The sequence below is a fragment of the Buteo buteo genome, chromosome 20 (genome assembly GCF_964188355.1).
Source record: "Buteo buteo chromosome 20, bButBut1.hap1.1, whole genome shotgun sequence".
NCBI lineage: Eukaryota > Metazoa > Chordata > Aves > Accipitriformes > Accipitridae > Buteo > Buteo buteo.
In genome coordinates this window covers 6693158-6715198 of record NC_134190.1, presented here as the reverse complement: position 1 = coordinate 6715198, position 22041 = coordinate 6693158, and the positions used below count along the sequence as shown (strand labels likewise).

Genomic DNA, 22041 nt, shown 5'->3' with positions numbered 1-22041 from the left:
CTGTTTGGCCAGGTTACAGGCAGCAGTTTCCCCTCTCCTCAACCTTGGCCAGTACTTTCACATTGCCATTGACCCCTATCTCGGCCACCAGGGTGGGAACTTCCAGACAATAGTGCTCCAGTTGTTGATGGTCCTGGACAGGAATCCATCACCAGAGGGAACCTCCAGCTGGTAGTGCTCCAATTGTGAACATCCTGGATAGGATTCTGTTGCTGGGGGAACCTCCAGCTGGTTGTGCTCCAGAGGTGAAGGTCCCAGACAGATACCCAACACATCCATGGTGCGCTAACTGGATAGGAAGAATGTTGGGAGTGGTGGAACATACAAAGACCCAGCAGAAGAAAGTGGCTTGGCTCTTCCTCTGAAAAGCCCTATTAACATCGTTAGCCATTTTCCATAATTTGTGAGCCACATGGACTATTACTAGCTTTGACTATATATAAACTGTATCTGCAGGGTTGTTCATGACATGGGGAAAATGACGCCTATGCAAACCCTGTAGGAAGGACAGTAGGTAGGACATGAAAAGGGAACTCTGTAGCCGTGATGTGTCATCTCAACCCACTGACATTAATGTACCAGCTTTAGTTAGGTGGACAGGCCACCTTATCCAAAAGGAACACAAAAATTATATGTGTTCAATAAATAGACCGGAATTTCAAGGTTAGAATACTTAGTTTCCTGTTACTGTTCATTCCAGAAAAATGTACATTATTTAGTAATTGGATTTTTCCACAAATTAATTCATTTAAATTACATTGTTAGTAATCAAATTTGGGGGGTTTGGATATTTTATGTGTCCATACCTGCACACATCACACAAAAAAACCATTTTTTCACACAGTTAACACAGCCCATAAAGTTAATATGAACCCTCTCATGACCAAGCCCACTTGTTGGGCAACAATAGGGATGCAATGACACATCATAAAAATGTGCTATTTTTCATTTTTTATCCCATTTTAAAGCCTGGAATATAACTCTCATCCCTGGGCCTCCTTTCATCTCCTTACTCACAATCAACAATCGAGAGAGATCTAAAATCCCACCCATTTCATAGATTGTCTCTAGCACTACCCTTTCGTTAAGACCACCTCACAAAACAGTGTTCATATAGACTATGTGAAGCCAAACATGAGAGTTCTATGCTTGTTGCGCTGCATACAACTGTCCCGAATTACTAACTGCACATCTGACAAGCAAATTTCTTTTGCATCCTGAAAAATCTGAAGCAACTATATTTTGCATAAACCATGGTAAGAGACTCTGAACTGACACTATTGTGTCTTCCACAAAAAAGGCAGATCCCACGCTACCCTACAGGTGACATCAGTCTCAGACAGAGACTGAAATAGTCCCCAAGATATACTAGGGAAGAGGCTTGAACAGGTTACTTGGTTTGTCAGTAGGCCTGCACTGGGAAGCACAGCCAAGTCCTCAACTCATGCACCTTGCGGAGAGAGTTATGTTTTCTCTGTGAACACGCCACTGGCGCTTCTTCCTCCATACTATAGCCTATAGCATAGGCTGCCTGAAAATACATCCTTTACCCCTCTACCTTCTTGAATGGGCATTGAGGGCTCATGATAATCTATCCCCACAAAAAACAATAACTTTTGACTTACTGGCACCCAGCATTCCTTAGCCTCTAAGCAAAAACAAAGAGAAAAAAAATGGTTCAGAATAAGACAGCATGTTTGAATATATTCCAGCTATCAGAAGCAAGAGCCATGAAGCCCCAATAATGCAAACAAACTCCAAAGATGAAAAGAGTCTTAGACAGCTGTCACTGATGTACCCAGGTAAGCATTTTGCAGTACTGACAAAGGAAGCGTATCAAAGACTGTTTACAAATCAATAAAAAGTTTCTAGCACATGAAAAGCCTTCAATATAATGATTTATTTTATTTTTACACTAAGAGATTCTTTCCTTCTTGGATAAAGCACATTCTATACAGGCAACAGAATACTATGCTTCCAATATTTCTTTATCAAGCCGCTGCCACCATCACAATGTACGGCTAGTCCTGTTTTGGAAAATAGGAATTGTTTGTTTGTATTTCAAATGGATGAGAAAAGCATAAAAAGCTTTGAATGTGTCTCATAGGCATGTTGGCCCACACTGCTTTACCAAAAGAAGTCCTCCAAGTTCAAAACTAACTGCCAAGGCTGCATACATGACATTTGCTATTTCAGTTCCTATGGGAGGGTCCAGAGAAGATCCTTATGGGTAAGGAATAATGCTAGACAATCTCTAGCCAAAGATTTCAGAGAATGTTTTAGGCTTTACTTTTTGGAAGTACTGACAATGGCCCTGGTCCAGTAAAGCTCCAAAGAACATAATTTAAACACTTTGCTAGATCAGAACTGTAGCATGCAATGGAAGAGAGCACAAATATCTATTACAAACACTGAAAGAGGGAACACACAAGCACGGTTAAAGTTTAGTACTACAGTCAGTTTTTCCTACAGTAAATTGCAGGTTCCCATGGATCTGTTCCCTTGCCCATAAGAAAAAATAACGGCAAAGTGTCAGGGTATGGACCTAGCCTTAAACACAACCCCGTTGTGCTACCAAGTCTCTATAAACTTTCCTCTTAATGCTTTTAGTGATATTTTCTGCCCAATCACATTTTAGCTTATGCATCTGCACATACAACACCAGACAAAGTCAATCTGCAGCTATACCACAAGTGACGAGTTGTAGATCAAGAATGCTGAAGCAACAAAGGCACCAGGGTGAGCTCCATGCAGAGCCAATTCAGGTCTGACTGAGCTCATTAGCTCAGGCTGAATCCCAGACCACTGCAGATTCACAGCCATACAAGTACTTTCATGCAGCATGGAATATGAATACATGTTGTAAAGCTTGCCCGGTTACCCCTATGCTGCGCTCCCAGGAGACAGAGGCAGTGAAGTCCAGATGGATTTGAGAGGCTCTGGGATGGAGTTGGTGCTATTAACCCCAGACTGAACTCAATCTGAGCCCTTGTTTGGGCACAGCACAAATCCAGCCTGGATCCAGGACTGTAGCTGAGCTCACCTCTGTGCACCGTGGAGCACAGCGCAGAGGCTCCAAATGGTGCTGCGCTATTCGGGCTGCATCAGTACCTCCAGTTCAGCACCAAGCACGCTGATGAAGGGTCAGGCCTCTGTGTGGACACTGGCTGTGCTGGGTTCCTCAGCACTCCTGATAACAGTGGAGACACACCCGAACAGGCACAGATCTGGTTCAGCAAGACTTAAGGCTTCGGTTCTATAGGGTAAGAAAGCAGCTGGACTGCATCCAGGCTCATGCTCAGTGCTAGGTGTTCCAGACTCACACTGGCTCCTGATGAACTAATCAGACTTCGTTGCAACATACTCTTTTGCTCACATCAGAGTTTCCACAGGGCTCCCCTCCCCAGCATCACTTACGCTCGTTTGCTGTGCCTCCTTTGTACAAGATCCAGCTCTCCCGGCTCTCCTGAGTCCAGGTGCAGCTCCCTAAGAAAACACATTATAGAAAGGTAAGATGTGACGCTGTAAAAGACTGAGCCTGAAATGTAAAAGCATCACAATACCGATGCAAAAGAAACACCCAAATTAGCATAAGTTACGCCAAGTCAATCAGAACGGATATGCTCTGATTGCATTATACAGAGACTATCTTTATATCAAGATGCCAGTATACCAGCCTGGTTCTTTCATATCTAAAGCATTTGGTTACAATGAGTTATAATTTGTTATAACAATGTTAATAAATTAAAAGCACAAAGGGGCAATTACAATCACATTAAAACATTCCATAATTTTGGAAAATTAATGTTTCACTAAGTCTTCATTTTTACAGATAAATTGAGTCAGAACCGTGCTGTTCCTACACTGTGCTAACCAGTATCAGTGTTAAGCTTTTTGGAACCATATGGAAAGCTATCAATTTTTTCTTAAGTAGGATTCTCATCACTCTGTTTAATATCACTACAAATTACATAGACTAATATTTACAGATGGTTTCAGGCAGGAACTGTGAATCAACAAACTGCAAGGCAATAGGTAGTAACTACTCATTCTTCAAAGGACGTGTTGTGAGCTACCTGCCAGAGGGCTGTACAGAAAACCAGGAAACTCTCTCGCCTCTGATCCCTCATTTGACTCAGCGCCCCTTTGGGACTTTGGGAAGTCACACGGGGCCAAACTGCGGTAATATCAAACTGAAGCCTGACAAGTTTCTGAATCACATACAAATAAATAAATTGGCTTAAAAACTCACAAGATCTTTTAATGTTATGCTGTAGGTCCATTTTATTTGTCTCCTCATGCTTCTACTTCAAGTTACAGTCAACTCGGACTTCAGAAGTCTTCATTCTGGACACTAAATATAGAAACACAACTATCTGATCAACAAAAAGGGACGTTTGCGAAGTTCAACATCAGCCCTAGGTCTTTCACAGAGACATTGAGCTTTTTAAGTTTCTCAGATGAGTTTAGAAAGCCTACAGCTTTTAAGCTTCCAAAACATTCATTATCAGACTGTTGTGTACTTGACCACACTACTGGGGCAAAAATGGTTCACGCTTCGGCAGCTAAAGAGAAAACAGTTTTCAAAAGTACTCAGCACACAGCAGTCTCGTACGCCGTTTCCACGCGACCCTTCATCCCACCGTCTCAGAAGGGGTATCACACAGCTACAGAGGTGCAGAGAAGAGCACCAGAACTATCAGAGTCGGAATGGATTCCCCATGGGGGAGATTAAAGCAACGTATTTTCCCCAGCATGAAAAAAAAACCAAAACCTACAGAGAATAGGGTAGAGATCAGCAAAATGAGTAACCGTGTCAAAAAGGTGAATATGGAAGTTACTCACTCTCTCATAACACAAGAATTAGGAGGTACCAGCTATAATTATCAGCTGGCAGATTTTCAGAGCGACTGAAATTAATTTTTCGTTCGTACGCCACCCAACGAAACTGCAGAACTCGCTGCCACCCGATGCCACAGGCGCCCAAGAAGAGAAGAACGGGGCTATCTGCACAGAAAAGCCCGCGGATATTTATTAAACACAACGGCTGCCACCTGCAAGCCAGAAAGTCCCCCCCTCCACACACACACCCCCACCCCGGGCCGACTTTACCACAGAGCGCGGCACACCGGCAAAATAACGAGGGGACGGGACGGCGGGGCAGCCCCCTCCGTACCTCAAAATGGCCCCCGCGGGGCGGGAAGGGAGGGGAGCGGAGAGGAGGGGAGCGCGAGCGCGGGCGCGCTCCGGCGGGCGGGCAGCTGGAAGTCATTGCCCGGCGATTGGCGTCCGCGTTGCCACGGCGACCGCCCCGGCGGCGCCAGCTGGGCCGCAGTGTGAATGGGTGATGTCACGGGCCCGGCGCCGGCCAGTCTGGGCCGCCACGGGGCCCAAAGGCATCAGCTGGGAGAGGCGGGAAGGGGGAGGGGGGGTGAAGGGGGGGGGGAGCGGCGCGCGGAGCCGGCGGGAAGACCCGCGCCCACCCGCGCGACACACACACACACACACACACCCCCCCCGGCAGCAGCCACGCGCGCCCCGCTGTCACGCGTGGGGGCTCCCGTTGTTTGAATGGAGATGTCTCTGTTTCCACACACACACACACACCCCCCCCCGCCCCGGTTCGTTCGCAGGCGCTTTTAGGAAAAAAGTTCCTTTCCTGCGGGAGCGAGGGGCTTTTCACTGCGCTCCCTGCCAGCTCTTCCCGCATTCAGCCTCGAAGTTTCCCACTGCTTTCAGCAACGAGGTTCCCACACTGCAGAATACCTGACTGTAATTTAGCCGGTTTCAGCAAAACACCCTCTCCAACTTGCAAGGAACCGTTTACTTCACGAGTGAAACTCTTCATTACTTTCTCACTGCAGGTCTTCCTGAGAGGACGCTTTCCTGAGGGACTGACTCGGGCTTAGAATGGGAAAATCGGATTGTTCCTTAATGTAGGTCGTTATTTACATAGATCCGCTCTTTACATTAGTTTCAGTGGGTTCAGGACAAAGACCACTCCGCAAAAGCCAGCGTAGCTGTTTGGTGACCCAGCAGGAGATGCAGGTCACGTTTAAACACAAATTCCTCTCAGTAAAGACATTAAACTGTTGCAGAGGTGCAGGGGTTTTTTTTGCAGTGAACGAAATGGCCCCCCGTCCGTCAGTCAGAAACTACGGCTCCTCTGGTTTTTAGCTCATCTTCATCGCACAGCACCTCTAGCTGTGGGCCTCAGTGCCTGCATGCATGGGAGCAATTCCAGGCTGAGGAGGAGGAGATGTGACATAAGGTTCCTCCATCAGTAAAATCCTAGAGCGACTTAAATTAATTACAGTTTTGCGTTTTACTTCACTTGGCATTCGCTGTTTGCGGCCAGGCAGGTGGGACGCTTGCAATGGTTTTCGTTGCAATTCTGCTTATTTTAATTCTCCTGTTAATAAGCTGGTTTGGTGCCTAAGTTCTCAGGGAATAACAGGAGGTTGAGTCCAAACCTTTAGGAATAATTACAACCGCTTGCAGTCATACGGAAGCCTTCGAAGGCAGCAGAACCTGTTGCTGAAATGTCACCCAGCAGCTTGCAGACCTTCCGTCTGAACCTCGTCATGGGGAAGGCTCAGCCGCCCGAAAAAGCAAGAGCCGTGGTGTAAGAGGAGGTGTGCGGGGGGGACCTGTGCATCCCACCGGCACCTCAGCCCTAACGCTGAGGATGGATTTTTAAAGCCATTCAAGCGGTGCAGATTTCGGGCAAGGTGAAAGCTAACCCCCTCCAAAAACCTGGACGCAAAGGGACTTTGCAGTCCGCGTCGCGTGTTCGGACGGATGGCATCATTCACAGGTGTACGGCTAGGTGTTAGGACAAGCATGTACGAAGGACTCACCCTGCAAACGCTGATTTATCTGAGGTCAGCCGGTGCACACGCATGTTGCAGGATCAAATGCCCATCTTGCTCTAGTTTGCTGGACACTGGTAACTGGAAGGTGGCAAATAAACTGAGTTTGTATAAATACAATTTTAGTGTGAGGCTCAAGTCTTTCTGATCTTAACTGCTCAATATTATGTTTAAATCTAAGTGACCTGTGACCTTCAAAATCTTACTGGGATTTTAGCACTGCATGCTTTTGGTGACTGCTTAAAGGAAATTAATTTGAGAACAGTCATTGACAGTCAGCCATCTCCATCAGGTAACTTTGCAGTAAATGAAATAAATTCCAGCTGATGGGGGAAGGGAGAGAGTGTCCTGAGAAACTCGCTCCTCTGCTCCCATTGATCATCACCTGCGCTGGACTTTATACAGCAGTTTAATCCTATTCTCTCCCTCAAAGGTTTCAAGCCTCTGCAAGATCCTGACTGCTAGGGAACAAAGACTGGTATGTGGTTCCCTCAAAGGTCAGTCATTAACCTGCCCCAACAACAGTTTTAGGAAGATCAAGGCAATGAAGAAAAACTTAAGAAAAAGCACTTTCACTTTGGAATGAATTGTTCAAAATGCCCTTATACATTCAGTTTTATTCCCTTTCAGCTCCTCACTTTTTAGTTCCTGCACGTATTTATTTCTCATCAGGAATAATGGCAAGATTTGCTCTCCCAGAGATTTGACCTTAAGTTTATTTTAGCCACAACACTATAGACCATTTCATCAATTATGAATGTACTCATGTGTATAGAGGAACTGGTAAGCCAGCTCAGTAATGCTACCTTGTTCTGGAGACTTACCCTTATAAATAAATTAGGGGCATATCTTTATGATATACCAGAAAGAAATAGAAGATGAAAGAAAGAGAGAAAGAGGGAAAAAAAGACAGAAACAGAAAAAGAGAAAGAGAAAGAAAAAGAGAAAGAAAAAGAGAAAGAGAAGAAAAAAGAAAAAGAGAAAGAAAAAGAAAACAGAAAAGGAAAAAAGGAAAAAGGAAAAGGAAAAAAGAAAAAGAAAGAAAGAAGTAAGAAAGGAAAGAAAAGGAAGAAAGAAGGAAATAGAAGAAAGATGGAAAGGAAACAGAAAATCTAGAAAGCCACATTTTTCTAAAGATAAAAAGACAGAGGCTAATATCAAAAGTGGTTTCTCTGTGATGTGTATTTTCTGTGCCTGTATGTGAGACAATATACTGGACTTGCAGTAGCCAGACTATCAATAAGACATTTATTTCCATAAGTTATTGATGACCCTTTAGCTCACAAGTGACAGGCCAAAGTAGAGCCACGAGCAACTTCTGAAAGGTCATCAATAACAACTGAAAATAAATGTTTTATCCAGTGCCTGCCCATTGTGTGTCCTGTTTATGCAATGCCAGTTTAAGTTTCATCTGGCATAGTTTTTAATGGGCTGTAACTACCTTAGTTCCTGTCTGAAGCAACCAGGTCTTCCAGCAATGGAGGCAGGAGGACACACACACACACACATACACATCCCCACTCGCTTGCTCACACGCTTCACGGAGTACCTTTTGTCGGATGCAGAAGTAAAAGCATGCTTCTCTCAGCACATCAGGATGAAACACTACCCTAAAGAGTGAAAGGAGAGACTGCCACCTTACTAAAACATTAAACACCATGGAGAATCCTGATGCTGCAAGTGTAGAACCATTCAGGAGAAAGAAGATACAGAGGGGACGGGGAGGAGAAAAAAAAAAGGAGAAGCTGAGATGCAAGGTTGTAAATAAATCATACCTCATGCTAAGATTACGAATACATAATATTCTATTACTGTATTGCTAATAATAATTCACACCATACTGCAAGGAAGATTGACGCATCGTGTGTGTTAAGTAGCTCCTGGAGGCAAAAGAAAGCTCTTTATGTCTGTAAGGAGTCTCTTACTCCCAGTGGAAAAAGACTGCAATGGACACTGGATACAACCCAGTGGGGACCAAAAATTTACTTTGAATAACCATCACCACCGACCACAATGTCTTTTAATTAAACTTCTGTATTTAAAATTTCAATTTTTCTTACCCTTTTGCATTTGCATTTTCACGTTTTAAAAAATGTTTTTTCGAGAATCGGTTCTCAGGAGCTCGATGTAGAGTAACTGTTTCAAGAGGCTGGTCTGAAATAAGCTAATGACTTTGCATCCAGTTGTGAAACTTCTGCTCACTTGAGCAGTCCTTATACCCACATCCTTACTCAGGCAAATAAGCTCATTAACTTCAAGACAAACTTTCTATATAAGCAAGGATTTGTGCTGCTTTTCAAGTCAATTTCTCCATTGAGGTAAATTGAGAGATTTGCTTGAGTAAAATATATCAGTGCTTTAAAGTGTTGAAAGAGCATGTTAGTGGAGTAAAAATTACCAAAATAAATGTCATTAACACTTCAAGGTAAGTATGTGGAAACATACTGGTATTGAAGACAACTTGAAATAGTTACTTAGCATAAGCTGTGAGATTACCTAAAATATTCTTATATATGCACATCATTTAGCTTTATGAAAACAAAGTCAAAACTGTAAGAAAATTTGCATGTTGAAGCATTTTTAACAACAATTTTGAATATGTCTTTAAAATACGTTTGCATAGTTTGCCCCCTGCACAAGAACCAAAAACATGAAGAATTGTGATACAATTACTCTAAAATGGAGAATAACATTCATTCCCATTTCTTATAAGGGAAAATTAGTAAGTCACAGAATATATTTAACTGTGAAGAATTGCAGTTCATGGATCACTGTCCAATATTCTCCTTACATCCATCTTTCTTTTTTCTGCATCTCCAGCCGTTTGCACTCCGCAATGTATATCTTGATTTAAATTCACAGTGCTACATAGTGGTTTTCATTAGACCATCCTGTTGTCCTAATAAATATATAAGGTCATTTTAGTATATACTATTGCTGGAATTAAAACCCATGAGCGTGACCCTGTCTGCCTAAAGGAGACATTACCTGTCGTCGCTTTTTTTCTTGCTCTTTAAACATGAAATCCTGCAAAGGCTGTTTTCTGTTAACAAAAGCTGAGGGCTCTTGTTTCCGTAAGTGACAACTTTCTCCAAAGCCATCCAGGCTATAAGGTATGATCACAGAAAGCATCCGACCACAAATTAATACGAAACTCATCTTTTTAGCAGACTGCTTTTTCAAACACACACAAGTACATAAGCAAATTAGAACCTACTAAGATCCTAAAAATAATCTCCTACTATTCTACTATTTCTGCTGCAGGACGGAAAATAAGAATGAGGAAGAGCCTTTTGCTTTTGTTCCTAAGCACTTGGTAGATCCTCACATGTTATGGCAACAGGAACCCTATAGCAGGTAAATAAATTGATAATAAGGTTACACAGAATTTGGCATGCATTGGAAGTGCATGGCGTGGCCCATAAACAGCTGCGGTCAGGGGATTTGAAGATACATTGAAAAGCTTGCCCTGCACACACACAACCACCAGACTTGAATTTCTAGTTCTTTCTAACTTCTGTTCCCAGCGATGACACCAATGTGACTTGAACCAAATCAACAAACAGCATTTTCTATAGTGCTTTAAATACTGGTCAGGCTGTCACTAGCATGAAGCAAACTGTAGAATTGTAAATTAATACTTGGCAAGAGGGTGATACCTGAAAGTGACACTGACCCATAAAAATACCTTGAGAACCAACTGACTGCAGTCACAGAAAACATCGATGCATTTGCATCAACGCAGAGGAAGCGAAGGTCTCCCTCTCTACCTTGGATGTCCCTCTGCTGTGGGAAAGGCTGTCTTCATAGTCAGGGAGAGAGAGGCGATTTCTTCCTTTAACATAAAAAATAAATAAAAAGATTAAAAAATAGAAACCCCGAGGATTTTGAAGAATACCTTAAAACACTCACGGAGAAAAAAATAACAAACGTGTTACTATTGGCTTTCAAAATGTAAAATGTTGTATTAGTGCAAACTATTGCTATTGTTCCTGCAGGGGTTTTTTGTGGCATGAACTTGGACTGCTTTTGCTGATGAAGCTCTTCAGGTCCCCTGAAAATAAATACCACTATCATTGGTGTAATGATAACATATGCAGATGAGCATGTACACATCCAGATACTTATTTAATTTAGGTCGATTTGCTCATTGTCCCTGTAGGCTGTATTATTTGTGTGATTATAGACCTCTTAATGCAAACTCATAACAAAAATGAAAATAATATGAGGCGGTATCATACCATCAGTTTTCGGGCAGATTGGCTGAGAATTTCTGTCTACAAACAAAGGGCATGACATTGCACGTAAATCTGATCTAAATCTACACAAAATAAAATTAAAGTTAAAGTTAAGACTCCAAATTCAATCTGTTACTATGTAACTCAGTTTAATGTAGTGTTCTTTCAGGAAGCTGCTCAAAATACTCCTAAATTATTTCCCCCTTCCCCAGAATAAGTATCTTGATTGCTTATATTTGGACAACACTGCAGAAGGTTGTCAACATGAGTTATCTTTCTTGCCACAAGCTTGCTTTAGTCGACGCAGAAATCTGACATTACCCAACAAACCCAGTGTTTCTGGTCACCTGAACAAAGCAACCTTCTTAAATGACATTAGCCTTCGGCCGACATACAACCACCAGCAAAATGCCAGGGCATCTGTCAGTGACACACCAATGTTGTCTGCTCCTGCAGCCTCTCGAAGGGAGGAGGTGGGTTTGCACAAATTTCTACACTGTACCCAGGCTGGAGGCAGCACACCAAGAAAAGCTCTTGTAGATACTAACCCCATTACAGTCTTTTTTTGGTTCTCCACTAATTGAGGTAAAATATTTCTTTATGCATTTATTTCCATGTTCATGTAAAAAAAAGCTTACATAAGCATCAAGCCATGGAGAAGGGTTTTTTTTATTCTGTTCTTCATCTCTCCAAAATGTTTGTTGTCACGTGATTTTTTGTAGCATACGAAGCTGAAGGAAAGCATAAAGAGGTGGGCAGGAGTATGCTTCTGTAATTAGAAGGATGCTCGAAATTGGACAACTATGTGAACATGCACAAAAAAATAATTGTCTTTTGTCTGGGAAGAGCTGTTGTGAGCAGTCAACAAACATTTTTCTATTTATTTTATATTACACTTCATGCACGGGGGGCAACGGGAAGGTGAAGATCTTGAGAATCTCTTAGGTTTTCTCATTAAACAGAAAATTCTGTCATGACCACAACGAGAGAATCAGAAAAATCCCCACCACATTAAGTGAAGTGTGTGAGTTGCATTTAGATTTTGGCTTTGAGGAAAATAGGGAGAACAGTACTGAAGATGACTCGTGCTATTTGGGGAAAGGGTTTGCATTAAGAAGGGTTTGGAAGAGCTCTGATGGTGAATCATCCCTGGTGAGGACTGGTACCAGAAGACGGATGGATTTCAGTCTGTTCGTAGTCTGCAGAGTGAGGTGACGTCTCTGTGCTCCCCAAATGCCCGATGGACCTTCCCTGACCCATTCTGAGGACCCATGGAGTGTCACTGCAAAGGAGCCCACAGTCTCACCTCCAGCCCAGTGTCTAAGGGGACATCGGCATGTAGGAATAATAATCCAATAAAAGATTTACATATTCTTTCCTCCATCTCATTCCCCCACCCAATTTTTCATTTCATATCACTATCCCCTGTTGCCAAGAGGAGTTTATCTATGGTGTTTGATAAGGGAGCACTAAACACATTATAGTGCTATTTTAAATGACATCACAACTAACTAGATATTTTAATTGAAGGTAAATAACCAACATTATTGCCTTTTGAATGATAGCAATAGTGGAGAGTAATGGCACCACTGAGGAATCAATTGCTATTTCCCTCATAAACCATAAACCATTCAGAGATTTATAATGCTTTTTTAATGATCAGCCCTTCTAGGTGTTGAGCAGCTCCTCCGAGATCCTGAGTCCTCTGGCTGCCTGCTGAAGTCAACAGCAATGGGGGTGGGGGGGTGTCTCAGTGTCACATATCTTTGTGCCCACCACGATGAAACTTGTCACACCAGTTACCAGCCTCAAGCAAAGGAAAGCGTGGGATTTTACTGCACTGCTCTGATACACTGTGCCCCAAGCCCCAAAACAGGGACACTTGACTCAACCACTGTTTCATAACCTGCTCAAGAATAAAAACGCATTGTGCATTTGTGTGCATTTCATGCCCTCTTAAGGTAGGTATAGCAAGTAACCTTGTGTTAGAAACCACGTTGATTGCTTGCTTCCGTCAGCATACCTAAATGTGTTCCCTTCAAATTTTATCTGTCCTGAGACTATTTGAACTAATGCGGTACTCTCCAATGCACCAGTTGGTTCAGTGGCATTGTATCGCGCACAAACATCTGTGGATCCGGAGTGCTGTCAGAGGAAATGTCCCGTGTTCTGCACTTGGAAGGACTGTTCTCCTTCCCTGGTGCCAGGACCCAGAGACAGTGTCAATGTCTCAGGTTTATTTTTTCAGCTGGAGTCGATGGCATATTCATATACCCAGACCTGTGCTGACAAATTCAGCCTACATTACTCATTCTCGTCAAGTTCAATGGGATTATCCTCATGACAAAGGGGATACAAGGCCAGTCATCAGGTTTTCATTTTTAACTTGCTTTACTCTGGTTTTGAATTAAAAGCAACTTTTTTAAGCTCCAGAGAGCACGATGATGTGATCTGAACTCATCAATTCTTTTAATGGACCAAACTGGTCCATTCAAGCATTATCACAGATCTTGTGATAACATTGCAAGAGTTGGTTACAATGGAAATAAATCTCAACTCTGGATGTGGGAAGAGAGCACAGAAAGACCCAGCCAAGACAGATGAATTCCTCCAGCCAGCCAGGAAGGGACCACATGCTTGAAGATGCACAGAATTTATTTTAAAAATTCAAACTTAGTCTGGTGAAAAACAGGAGCGTTAATCCCTATATACTCATGTCATGAAAAATATTGCTATTAATAGGACAAAAGCAGGAACGGTAGCCACTGTCCCTCTCTCTTGTGTACAGCTTCAGGGATGAAGAGTTTCACTATGCCTACCTCCACTGCTAACATTCCGGGGCTTCCAACCCATTTCTAGAGCAATTTACTTAGCATCTGGTGCACATCCAATCTAAATTTTGAAAAAGCAGCCGACCCAACCTGCTCCCACTTAAGTCAATAACAAAACTCCCATTGACTTCAAGGAGAGCAAAAGCAGACCGGTTGTTAACAGGGAATTGGTGCCTATTGTTCAGCCGAGCATGTCGGACTAGCATGTATCAACTTCATGAGTATCAAAGGGAGTTACTAGAGGAAATCCCCTGAATATTTATGCGATAGTTGGAGGGAAGGGCTGTTTTTCACTCTCCCACATATCTCTACCGTGATCTGTTAGCTACGTGAACGCACACGGTCTTCTCGCAACTTCAACAATGCTTACAGACCCTCAGATTTCCCTTTGTACCCGCTGCGGTGGAAGGGTTTTCCAATGGAAAAAGAGGTTTGCGGCACATTGTGGTTCTTCATGGGTTTCCAGAAATACTGAGTCATCTTCAAGCGCCAACGTGGTCTCAGTGGATTTGCTACAGTGCTGCTACAGTGAGTATGTCAGAAATAATCTGTCCAAATCAGCTTTGGGAGAGCTAAAGGGGAACCAGCTACACACTGGGGTTTCCCAGAGATTTCCAGCAAGATCAGACCAGCTCCCAGGAGGGATTCAGTACAAAACAGAACAACCCAGTATTACAGCGTATCTAGTTTCACGCAGATTTTAATTAAATTGGACCAGCAAGATTTGAGTCTGCATGCTCACCATAATTTAACAAATCAATTTTTTTTAGACAGCACATCAAGTCTGTCCATATTACCAGGACTCTGGGAAACAGACAAAGTGTAACTGTAACGTGTGCTTTAAGGCCCATATGTATTTCCACCTGGTGAGACTTGGGAGACTGCAGGGAGTGGAGTTTCACAGAATAAAAGCAATGACTGCAGCAGAACTGGGATCATCCAGCCCATAGCTAATGGAAGTACATCTTCCCATCACACTGTCATGGTGTAGCGTACAAATCTAGACCTCAGTCAGATAAAGATTTACACCACGCACTTAAATTTTGTGCCGAGAGGAACCCAACTGCCATGGATGGCACTGGTAATGTGGGACAAAATAAGGAAAACAAGACTGTGAGTATTTGTAAGCAGAGCCTCAAAACATATGTTTTTAAAGGGTGAGAGAGAATGAAAGTGTGCTTCATTATACGCTTCAGATGATCCAGTATCACCGCTCATTCAAGTTCTGGGTTTGACAGCTTCCCACTGCATCCTTTATATATCACCCGTTGTGACTAAGCATTGAGGGGACATGCAATCATTAATCACCATTATGGATTTCTTCCCTTCTGTTGGGTTTGACTTACAAGCTTAGGGGCAGATCCTGCAGCCTTTACTCCTTCCTGCAGTCCTTTGCCCAAGCAAGCAGCCCTGCTTCGCTCAGGAGAGCTCGAAGCGCTGCAGCAGCTGTAGGATCGAGCGCCGAGTTTCTTACACCGGCATCCCCTTCAAATATGCAATGGCTCTTAATCCTTCGCAGGAATTAACAGAAAGTTTGAACACTGCATTATTAAATTAAAAGGTTACAATCTGCCACAAGATGACTTAAGCAGGACTCCGGAGTATGTGTCTGTTAATTTTAATGCTCTGTCTCAAAGTACAGAACTCTGGACATTTCCAGCATCATATTTAAAACATGGTACATCTACTAATACGTGATCTGGTGCATTAATGGACCAAATTAAGTTACAGGTATGAATTTTACATAAAACGGATTAATATTATATGTCATGGAGGAATTTTAAATACTCCATCTCCATGCATTTTTAATAGTTATGTGCTCTAATTTAATGTTCCCAGGCATTGCTTTGCTTGAAGTCCCTAAACCCTCCTCCTTCCCTCTCTCCCCCCCCCCCTCCCTCGCCCTCAAGTTTTTCTTGGGATTTTCCCTGCCTTTAAACCGCCGTCCCGAAGTCCCTCAAAATATGGGTAAAGCCGGGCTGGGTCTCCGACACCGAGAGGATAAAAACGCGTTTCAAGACCCGAGGAGCTGCCACCCCTCCCCGGGGAGGGGAAGGGGGGGGCGGGCAGCAGCCGCTTTTCCTCCGGGCGGGCGGCGGGGAGCGGCGCCGGTGGCTCGGGGCTGCCGCTCGCCCGCGCCGGACCGCGGGGGCGGCGCCGGGAGCCGCTGGGCGGCGGGTCCCGCCTGCATTCCCGCAGTCCTTCCTCCCCGGGACCGCCTTCCTCCTCCTCCTCCTCCTCCTCCTCCTCCGCCGCCGCCACCGCTGCCGCCTCCTCCTCCTCCTCCTCCTCCTTCTCCCCGCGGCGGTCAGCGCCAGCCACCCGCCCCCTCCAGCAGCGCCACCGCCCCCCCTGCCCCGCCGCCATTGGCCGGCACCGCGTTCCAGGGGGGGGGACGCGGCGCTCTGATTGGCTGAAGCGCGGCACCGCGGCGCCCCCCTCCACCCGCCGCGCTTCGTTTCTCCTTGCCCCGCCGCGGCGCCGCCTGCCGCGCCCCGCCCGCGCCCCGCGCTATATAGCGGGCGGCGCGGCCAGCGGCGCCGGCAGAGGCGGTCGCGGTTGTAGCGGAGCAGCCGGGAAGAGGGAGCGGGCTTAATTTTTAATTTTTTTTTTTTTTTGGCTTTTTTTTTTTTTTTTTTTTTTTTTTTTTTGGCGGTGCCACTGTTGTCGGCGCGGCCCTACGACCACCTCTCGTTACACCCCCGGGGGTGGGAGGGGGGGGCTGCCGGTAACGCCAGCCAAGCTGCGGCCGTGCCCCTCTCCCGTTGCGTTGCGGGCGGGTGCGTGCGCGGCTGCCCGAGGTCGCGGGAGGCGGCAGCGGTGGTGGAGAGGGAGGTCTCCCTCCCTCCATCCCTCCTTGCGGCACCATGAAAGCCGTGAGTCCCGTCCGGCACCCCAGCCGCAAGGCGCAGCCCGGCGTGGCGGGCGGCGGACACCCGGCCCTGCGGTGCCTGGCCGAGCACAGCGGCTGCAAGGGGAGCCCGCCGTCGGGCGAGGAGCCGGCGGCCCTCTGCCTGCAGTGCGATATGAATGACTGTTACAGCCGGCTGAGGAAGCTGGTGCCCACCATCCCGCCCAACAAGAGGGTCAGCAAAGTGGAGATCCTCCAGCATGTCATCGACTACATCCTCGACCTGCAGCTGGCTCTGGAGACGCACCCGGCGCTGCTCCGGCAGCAGCAGCAGCCCCCCGCCCTACACCCGGGCAGCTGTCCCGCGGGGACCCCCAGGACCCCGCTGACGGCCCTCAACACTGACCCGGTAAGAGGTGCGTGCCACGCCGGCCCCGCAATTCGGGTTGCGGAGCGGGGAGGAGGGCAGCGGCGTGGACCCCCCCCCCCCCTCGGTGCTCGGCCGCGGGGCCGCAGCCCCCGGGGCGGACGGGGGTAGAAACACCCCGGCGGTGCTCGGTGGGGTGCCCGCATCCCCTCGGTGCAGGCAGGCACCCGCACGGTGTTTACCGTGTAATTACAGCCTCTCGAGGGAGTAGCTGTAATCGGCGTGTTTGCACACACGGGAGCCAGACGCGGTGCTCCTGCGCTTCCCAGCCCTCCACGGAGCGTAGCGAGTACGAACGGGTTTTGGGGGGGGGGGGGGGGGCTGTACACATTTAACGCCCTGAGCGCAGAGTGCTTGGGGGGTGTCCAGCTGCCCTGTACGCCGAGAGTGATGGGTGGGATGTGGGGAGAGGAGAATCTCCGCGTCCTTCCCCCCCCCCCCCCCCCTTAACTTGCCGCCTTTCGTTGCCCCGCAGGCTGGCTCTGTTAACAAGCCGGGGGACAGCATCCTCTGCCGCTGACCGCCGCTCCCCAGGTGAGTGCCGGGAGTCCGTGGGGGGGGAGAACGACGGGTTGGTGGGGGGGGGGGGGGAGGAGAGCGCAGCCCTCCGGGGCTCAGCGCCCGGGCTCGGCGGGGCCGCACCGCCTCCCGCCGGGAAGCCTGCCGAAGGCTGGGGGGGGGGGGGGCGACCTGAGCCCGGCGAGGAATATTTGCAGGAGGCTCTGGGGTTTTATTTTTAATTACCGGGTGGTTATTTTCTTTTCTTTAATTACCGGGTGGTTTGTTGGGGTTTTTTTGTTGTTTTTTTTTTTTTCTCCCCCCCACACCCCCCCCCCTTCCCCGAAGCGCTTCTGGCTGCGGCGTGCAGCTGCGCATCCCTCCGCCTGGCCCAGCCTGGGAGCTGCGGTTGTTGTTTGACCTGGTTTGTTTTGGGTTGTTGATCAAGCATGTCTTGTGTTTTGTTGGTGGCGCCAGTCGGTCTGGAGCGGAGCGGTTCACACACCCCCTCTATTCATTCCTCTCCCACAGGTGTGCGGCGGCGCCGCGCAGAGGCACCGCGGGGGGCGGGCGGGGGGGGGGGGGAACGGGACTGGGGAGACGGCACCCGGCCCCGCCGCACCGGAGGAAGGAGCCAGCCGACCCCCCCTACGCCCCCCCCCCCCGAGCGGTTCCCACGCTTCATCCCGGCAGAACCAGCCTTTTCACCGCCTTGCACGTCCGTAGCGGTCCCCCCCCCCCCCCGGTTCCCGTTCCAACCCCCCCCCCCCCGGTCCGTCTCTTCGCTTCCCACCAGATGTGAGCGGTGCGTCCCGCGGGGGCAGGAGGTGGTCGGACTCGAGCGGCAAAAAAAAAGTTGCGACTCTGCCCCGGGATAGAGGACCGAGCCTAAACCAGCCTTTAGAAGCGTTATAACTCTTTAAGGGACCGAGCAGCTGAATCTTGAAGCTTTACTAATCTACCAGAGCATTTGTAGATATATTTGACATCTATTGTTTAAAATAGATGGATTTTATTGGGGCCCAGGGAGCTTTCTTCTCCCTGCAGGAATGTTACATATTGTATAGATAAATGAGTGACATTTCATACTGTGTATATATAGAGATGTTCTATAAGTGTGAGAAAAGTATATGCTTTAATAGACTACTGTAATTATAAAATATTTTTAATTAAATATTTTTTTGTAAATATTATAAAGGTGTGTATGTTTTTTTTAAATCTGTGGGAATATCTCTAGAAAACCACAGCTCAAGTACAGAGCTGCTAATATGGAAATACCTTGAATGTTTAGGGCTTTTTTTTTTTTTTTTGTCCCCAAATGTCCTTTAGACTCGGAAGTTACAGCTCTAGCTAATGGTCCTGCATGATTGCATGAGATGTCTAATTGCAAATAAACTTGTTTGGAGTCCATACAAACGTGTTTTCCTCAATCTAGACTTAAAATGTTTGTAAGTGTATTATACATTTTGAGACTACACTTTTGTCATTTAGGCACAGGGGTTTTTAGTGCATTCTATAAAAGTAGCAGTAAGATGTAGTGTTTTTTACTGAGAATAGAAAAACAAATTCTATCTAGTTTTTGCATTATGGGGGCAATGCTTTAGATCTTTAATCAGCTTTTTCTTAAAATCTGCTGTTGCATCAGATGAAGAAATTTGTTCTGGAACTTCATTTAGCACCAAAAGGTTTTATTGCAAACTTAAGAGTTCCTACAGCCTATTAATTGCTTAAGAAGTGAAAAGAGTTCTCTGCTTGCAACCAAAGGGCAAACCATTAACAAAAGCAGTTGCTGTTTCCTTCGTCCAAAGAGTATTAATACCGAACTGCAGAAAGGCACATGGGCAAAGTCATTACGATCGGTGATGTAAATTCATCTGAAAATGAACTTAAGTAGACCAAAAATCGGATAACTGCGTCAAGATTATTTTTCTAGTACAAAATGACTTACATTTCACTGCAGCTATGTTACAGTTAAAATCCTGTTTAATCTCTGTGATGTGTAACTACTACATGTGAACATTAAACTAGATTTACCTGTCTTTAACTGTGATTCTTCAGCTTTTTTCTTCAATCCTCTGAATTTGCACATTCTCTTCACTTTTTTTTTTTGTACGTAACCATTTGATGGGTGAATTAATTTTACAGGCTTTTATACAATTGAGTCTTACAGACTGTGAACTCATGTCCAGGCTGAGTGAAAGATGCTCATCTTGTGTGATCAGTAGCCTGCACATTAGTGAAACGGGGTTTTCAGAGTGGGAGAATTAAGTAGGATTTAATTGGGTGCTTTGTAAATAGCTAGCCAACTGTGTGTGTAACATGGTCTGTTTGACTAAAAAAGAGGATTTGTTTCAGATTATACAAGTGTCAAAAGTACTATAACCCAAGGGATGGCTTCTATTAAGTTAAATATTTATAAGGAAATTAACTACTGGGGTCATTAGCCATTGACTACAGTGATAATGTCAACAAGATGAACATTTTCTTAATCAAAATAATTGTGTAAAGAGCAAATAAAAAGTGGCTAACACATCTGCAAACATAAGGCCTCCTCTCACTGCACATGTATTGAAGGCAGGGGCATTTCAGAGGCTGAGCCCTGACCCGAGGGATGGGGGAGTGGGTCCCTGCGTGGTTTTCCCCCCAGCTTGGCTGTTACAACAATAGTTGTTTAATGAGCAAAATACGCGTTCTGGTAAAATTAAGTCATGAACCTCTCATTCTGTGTCTCCAGCTAATTCAATGACACTAAGAATGCTATCAATCGGATTTTTTATTGCAGTTTGGGAATTCTTACATTGTATTTAAAAAAAGAAAAGCAACATTTTTCCAAAAGAATGGTTTAAATTTATGTTTGTTTTCTTTGTTTATCCTATTAATATTTGTAGTCCCTAGTTTACTTTAGCTTGTATAACTCAGCTTATTTTGTATACAGGTTTTCAGTAACACTAGTTCTCAATACCCTCATTTGTTTCTTTCCGCTGTTGCCAAATTACAGTATTCTGTTACACAGAAGAGGAAGCAAGCAAAGGTGCAGTCTTAAAACATGAAACTACCTTGTAGAGTTTCTGCATATCAAAGCTGGTGAATCCTGGGGGAGCTGATAAATCACTGACCTACTCTTTGAGGGAGAGCGTACCAAATCCTGGATTCTTTCAGGTCGGGGCAATCTCCTGTTGAGTTCCGCGGCTTGAGGATTTGGTTTTCCTTTAAAAAACTGTTGCGGTGCAACAAGTTAGGGCCTTTAGAAAATGAAGTCTTATTAAAGAGCTGTGAAAATCTTTCCTGTTGTATAGTATTATTGACAAACATGAAAGCCTGCATATAACACTCAAAAAAGCTCTTATCAGAGTATAGTAGATGCTGGTCTTGATTTATTCCTTATGCTATGTGTGAAACTAAGCAAAGAATATCTGGCTTCCTAATGGCTGGAATTGGTACGGTCTTAAATACAGCCGTACTTATTTTTGTTTTTCAAAGATTTTAGTGTCTTTCATCGTATTTTAATCCCATATCTTGTTTAAATCATATTCTCTGTATAGCAAAAGGCATAAATGTTTGAACAAAGGCAAATTAAAAGGAATCTTTCTTCTAATGCCTTGGATTTTCTCTTAGTCACAAAAGCATTCCTTAAAAGGAGCTTTTTGATTGCGTGATGAGAGTTGTGGTGAGGCTGCCAGATTAGGAATTAGGATACCAAATTCTGTTCCCAGCTCTGCTACTGAGGCTCTTTTGTGACCTTGAGCAAGTCACCGGCTGTCAAACAAACTTCAAGTTTTCCGCTTGTAATGTGCCGGTGCCAACATGTACTCATCTTTATAGAAGCAGGGAGATGAAACAGGCAAAATGCATTCATGGTTTTTACTTCGTCTTATGGGGATTAAGTTTTGTGTAAGAATGGAAGCACAGGAAAAGCTGGGGTGATTATCTGGAAAGCCTAAGGAGGAGCCGATTGGGAAATACATTGCTAGCAGAAGCTGCAAGGAACCTCTTGATTGGGACACTGAAATTGTAAAGGACTAGAAAATGGTCTGGAGGTGGAACAGACGAGGGACCTAGGTCTCCTCCATCCCTAACTCGTACGCCGTCTGCAGAGCGCAGCGGTGAATACTGCTAGCGCTGCGTGTCCCTTTTGGTGAGCTGCGGTGCGGAGGTCCCAGTCCTTGCAGACGTTGAGATTCCCCTCCGAAATTTCCAAATGGTAGGAAGTGTGCTTTCCACGTAAAAGCCAACTGCCAGTTCTTGCGGTGATAGCTACATTTTCCCCGCTGTTTCACACGGGAACGGTATTTATTTTCACTTTCTAAACCATGTAGTGTTGCTT

General features: G+C 45.4%; 1 protein-coding gene across 4 annotated transcripts; it reads left to right on the top strand.

The window, feature by feature from the left end:
- The first annotated feature begins 16217 nt into the window (after positions 1–16217).
- On the top strand, positions 16218–19894 carry ID4 (inhibitor of DNA binding 4). Of its 4 annotated transcripts, none has more exons than XM_075052037.1 (3): positions 16218–17208; positions 17695–17753; positions 18514–19892. In XM_075052037.1, the coding sequence occupies exons 1-2, from the start codon at positions 16809–16811 to the stop codon at positions 17706–17708; spliced, it is 414 nt and encodes a 137-aa protein (XP_074908138.1). In that variant the 5' UTR covers positions 16218–16808; the 3' UTR covers positions 17709–17753; positions 18514–19892. The 4 variants fall into 4 exon arrangements, with proteins under 4 accessions (XP_074908138.1, XP_074908136.1, XP_074908134.1 ...); XM_075052035.1 differs by having other exon boundaries at positions 16218–17201; positions 18514–19890; XM_075052033.1 differs by having other exon boundaries at positions 16219–17201; positions 18249–19894.
- Positions 19895–22041: the final 2147 nt, after the last annotated feature.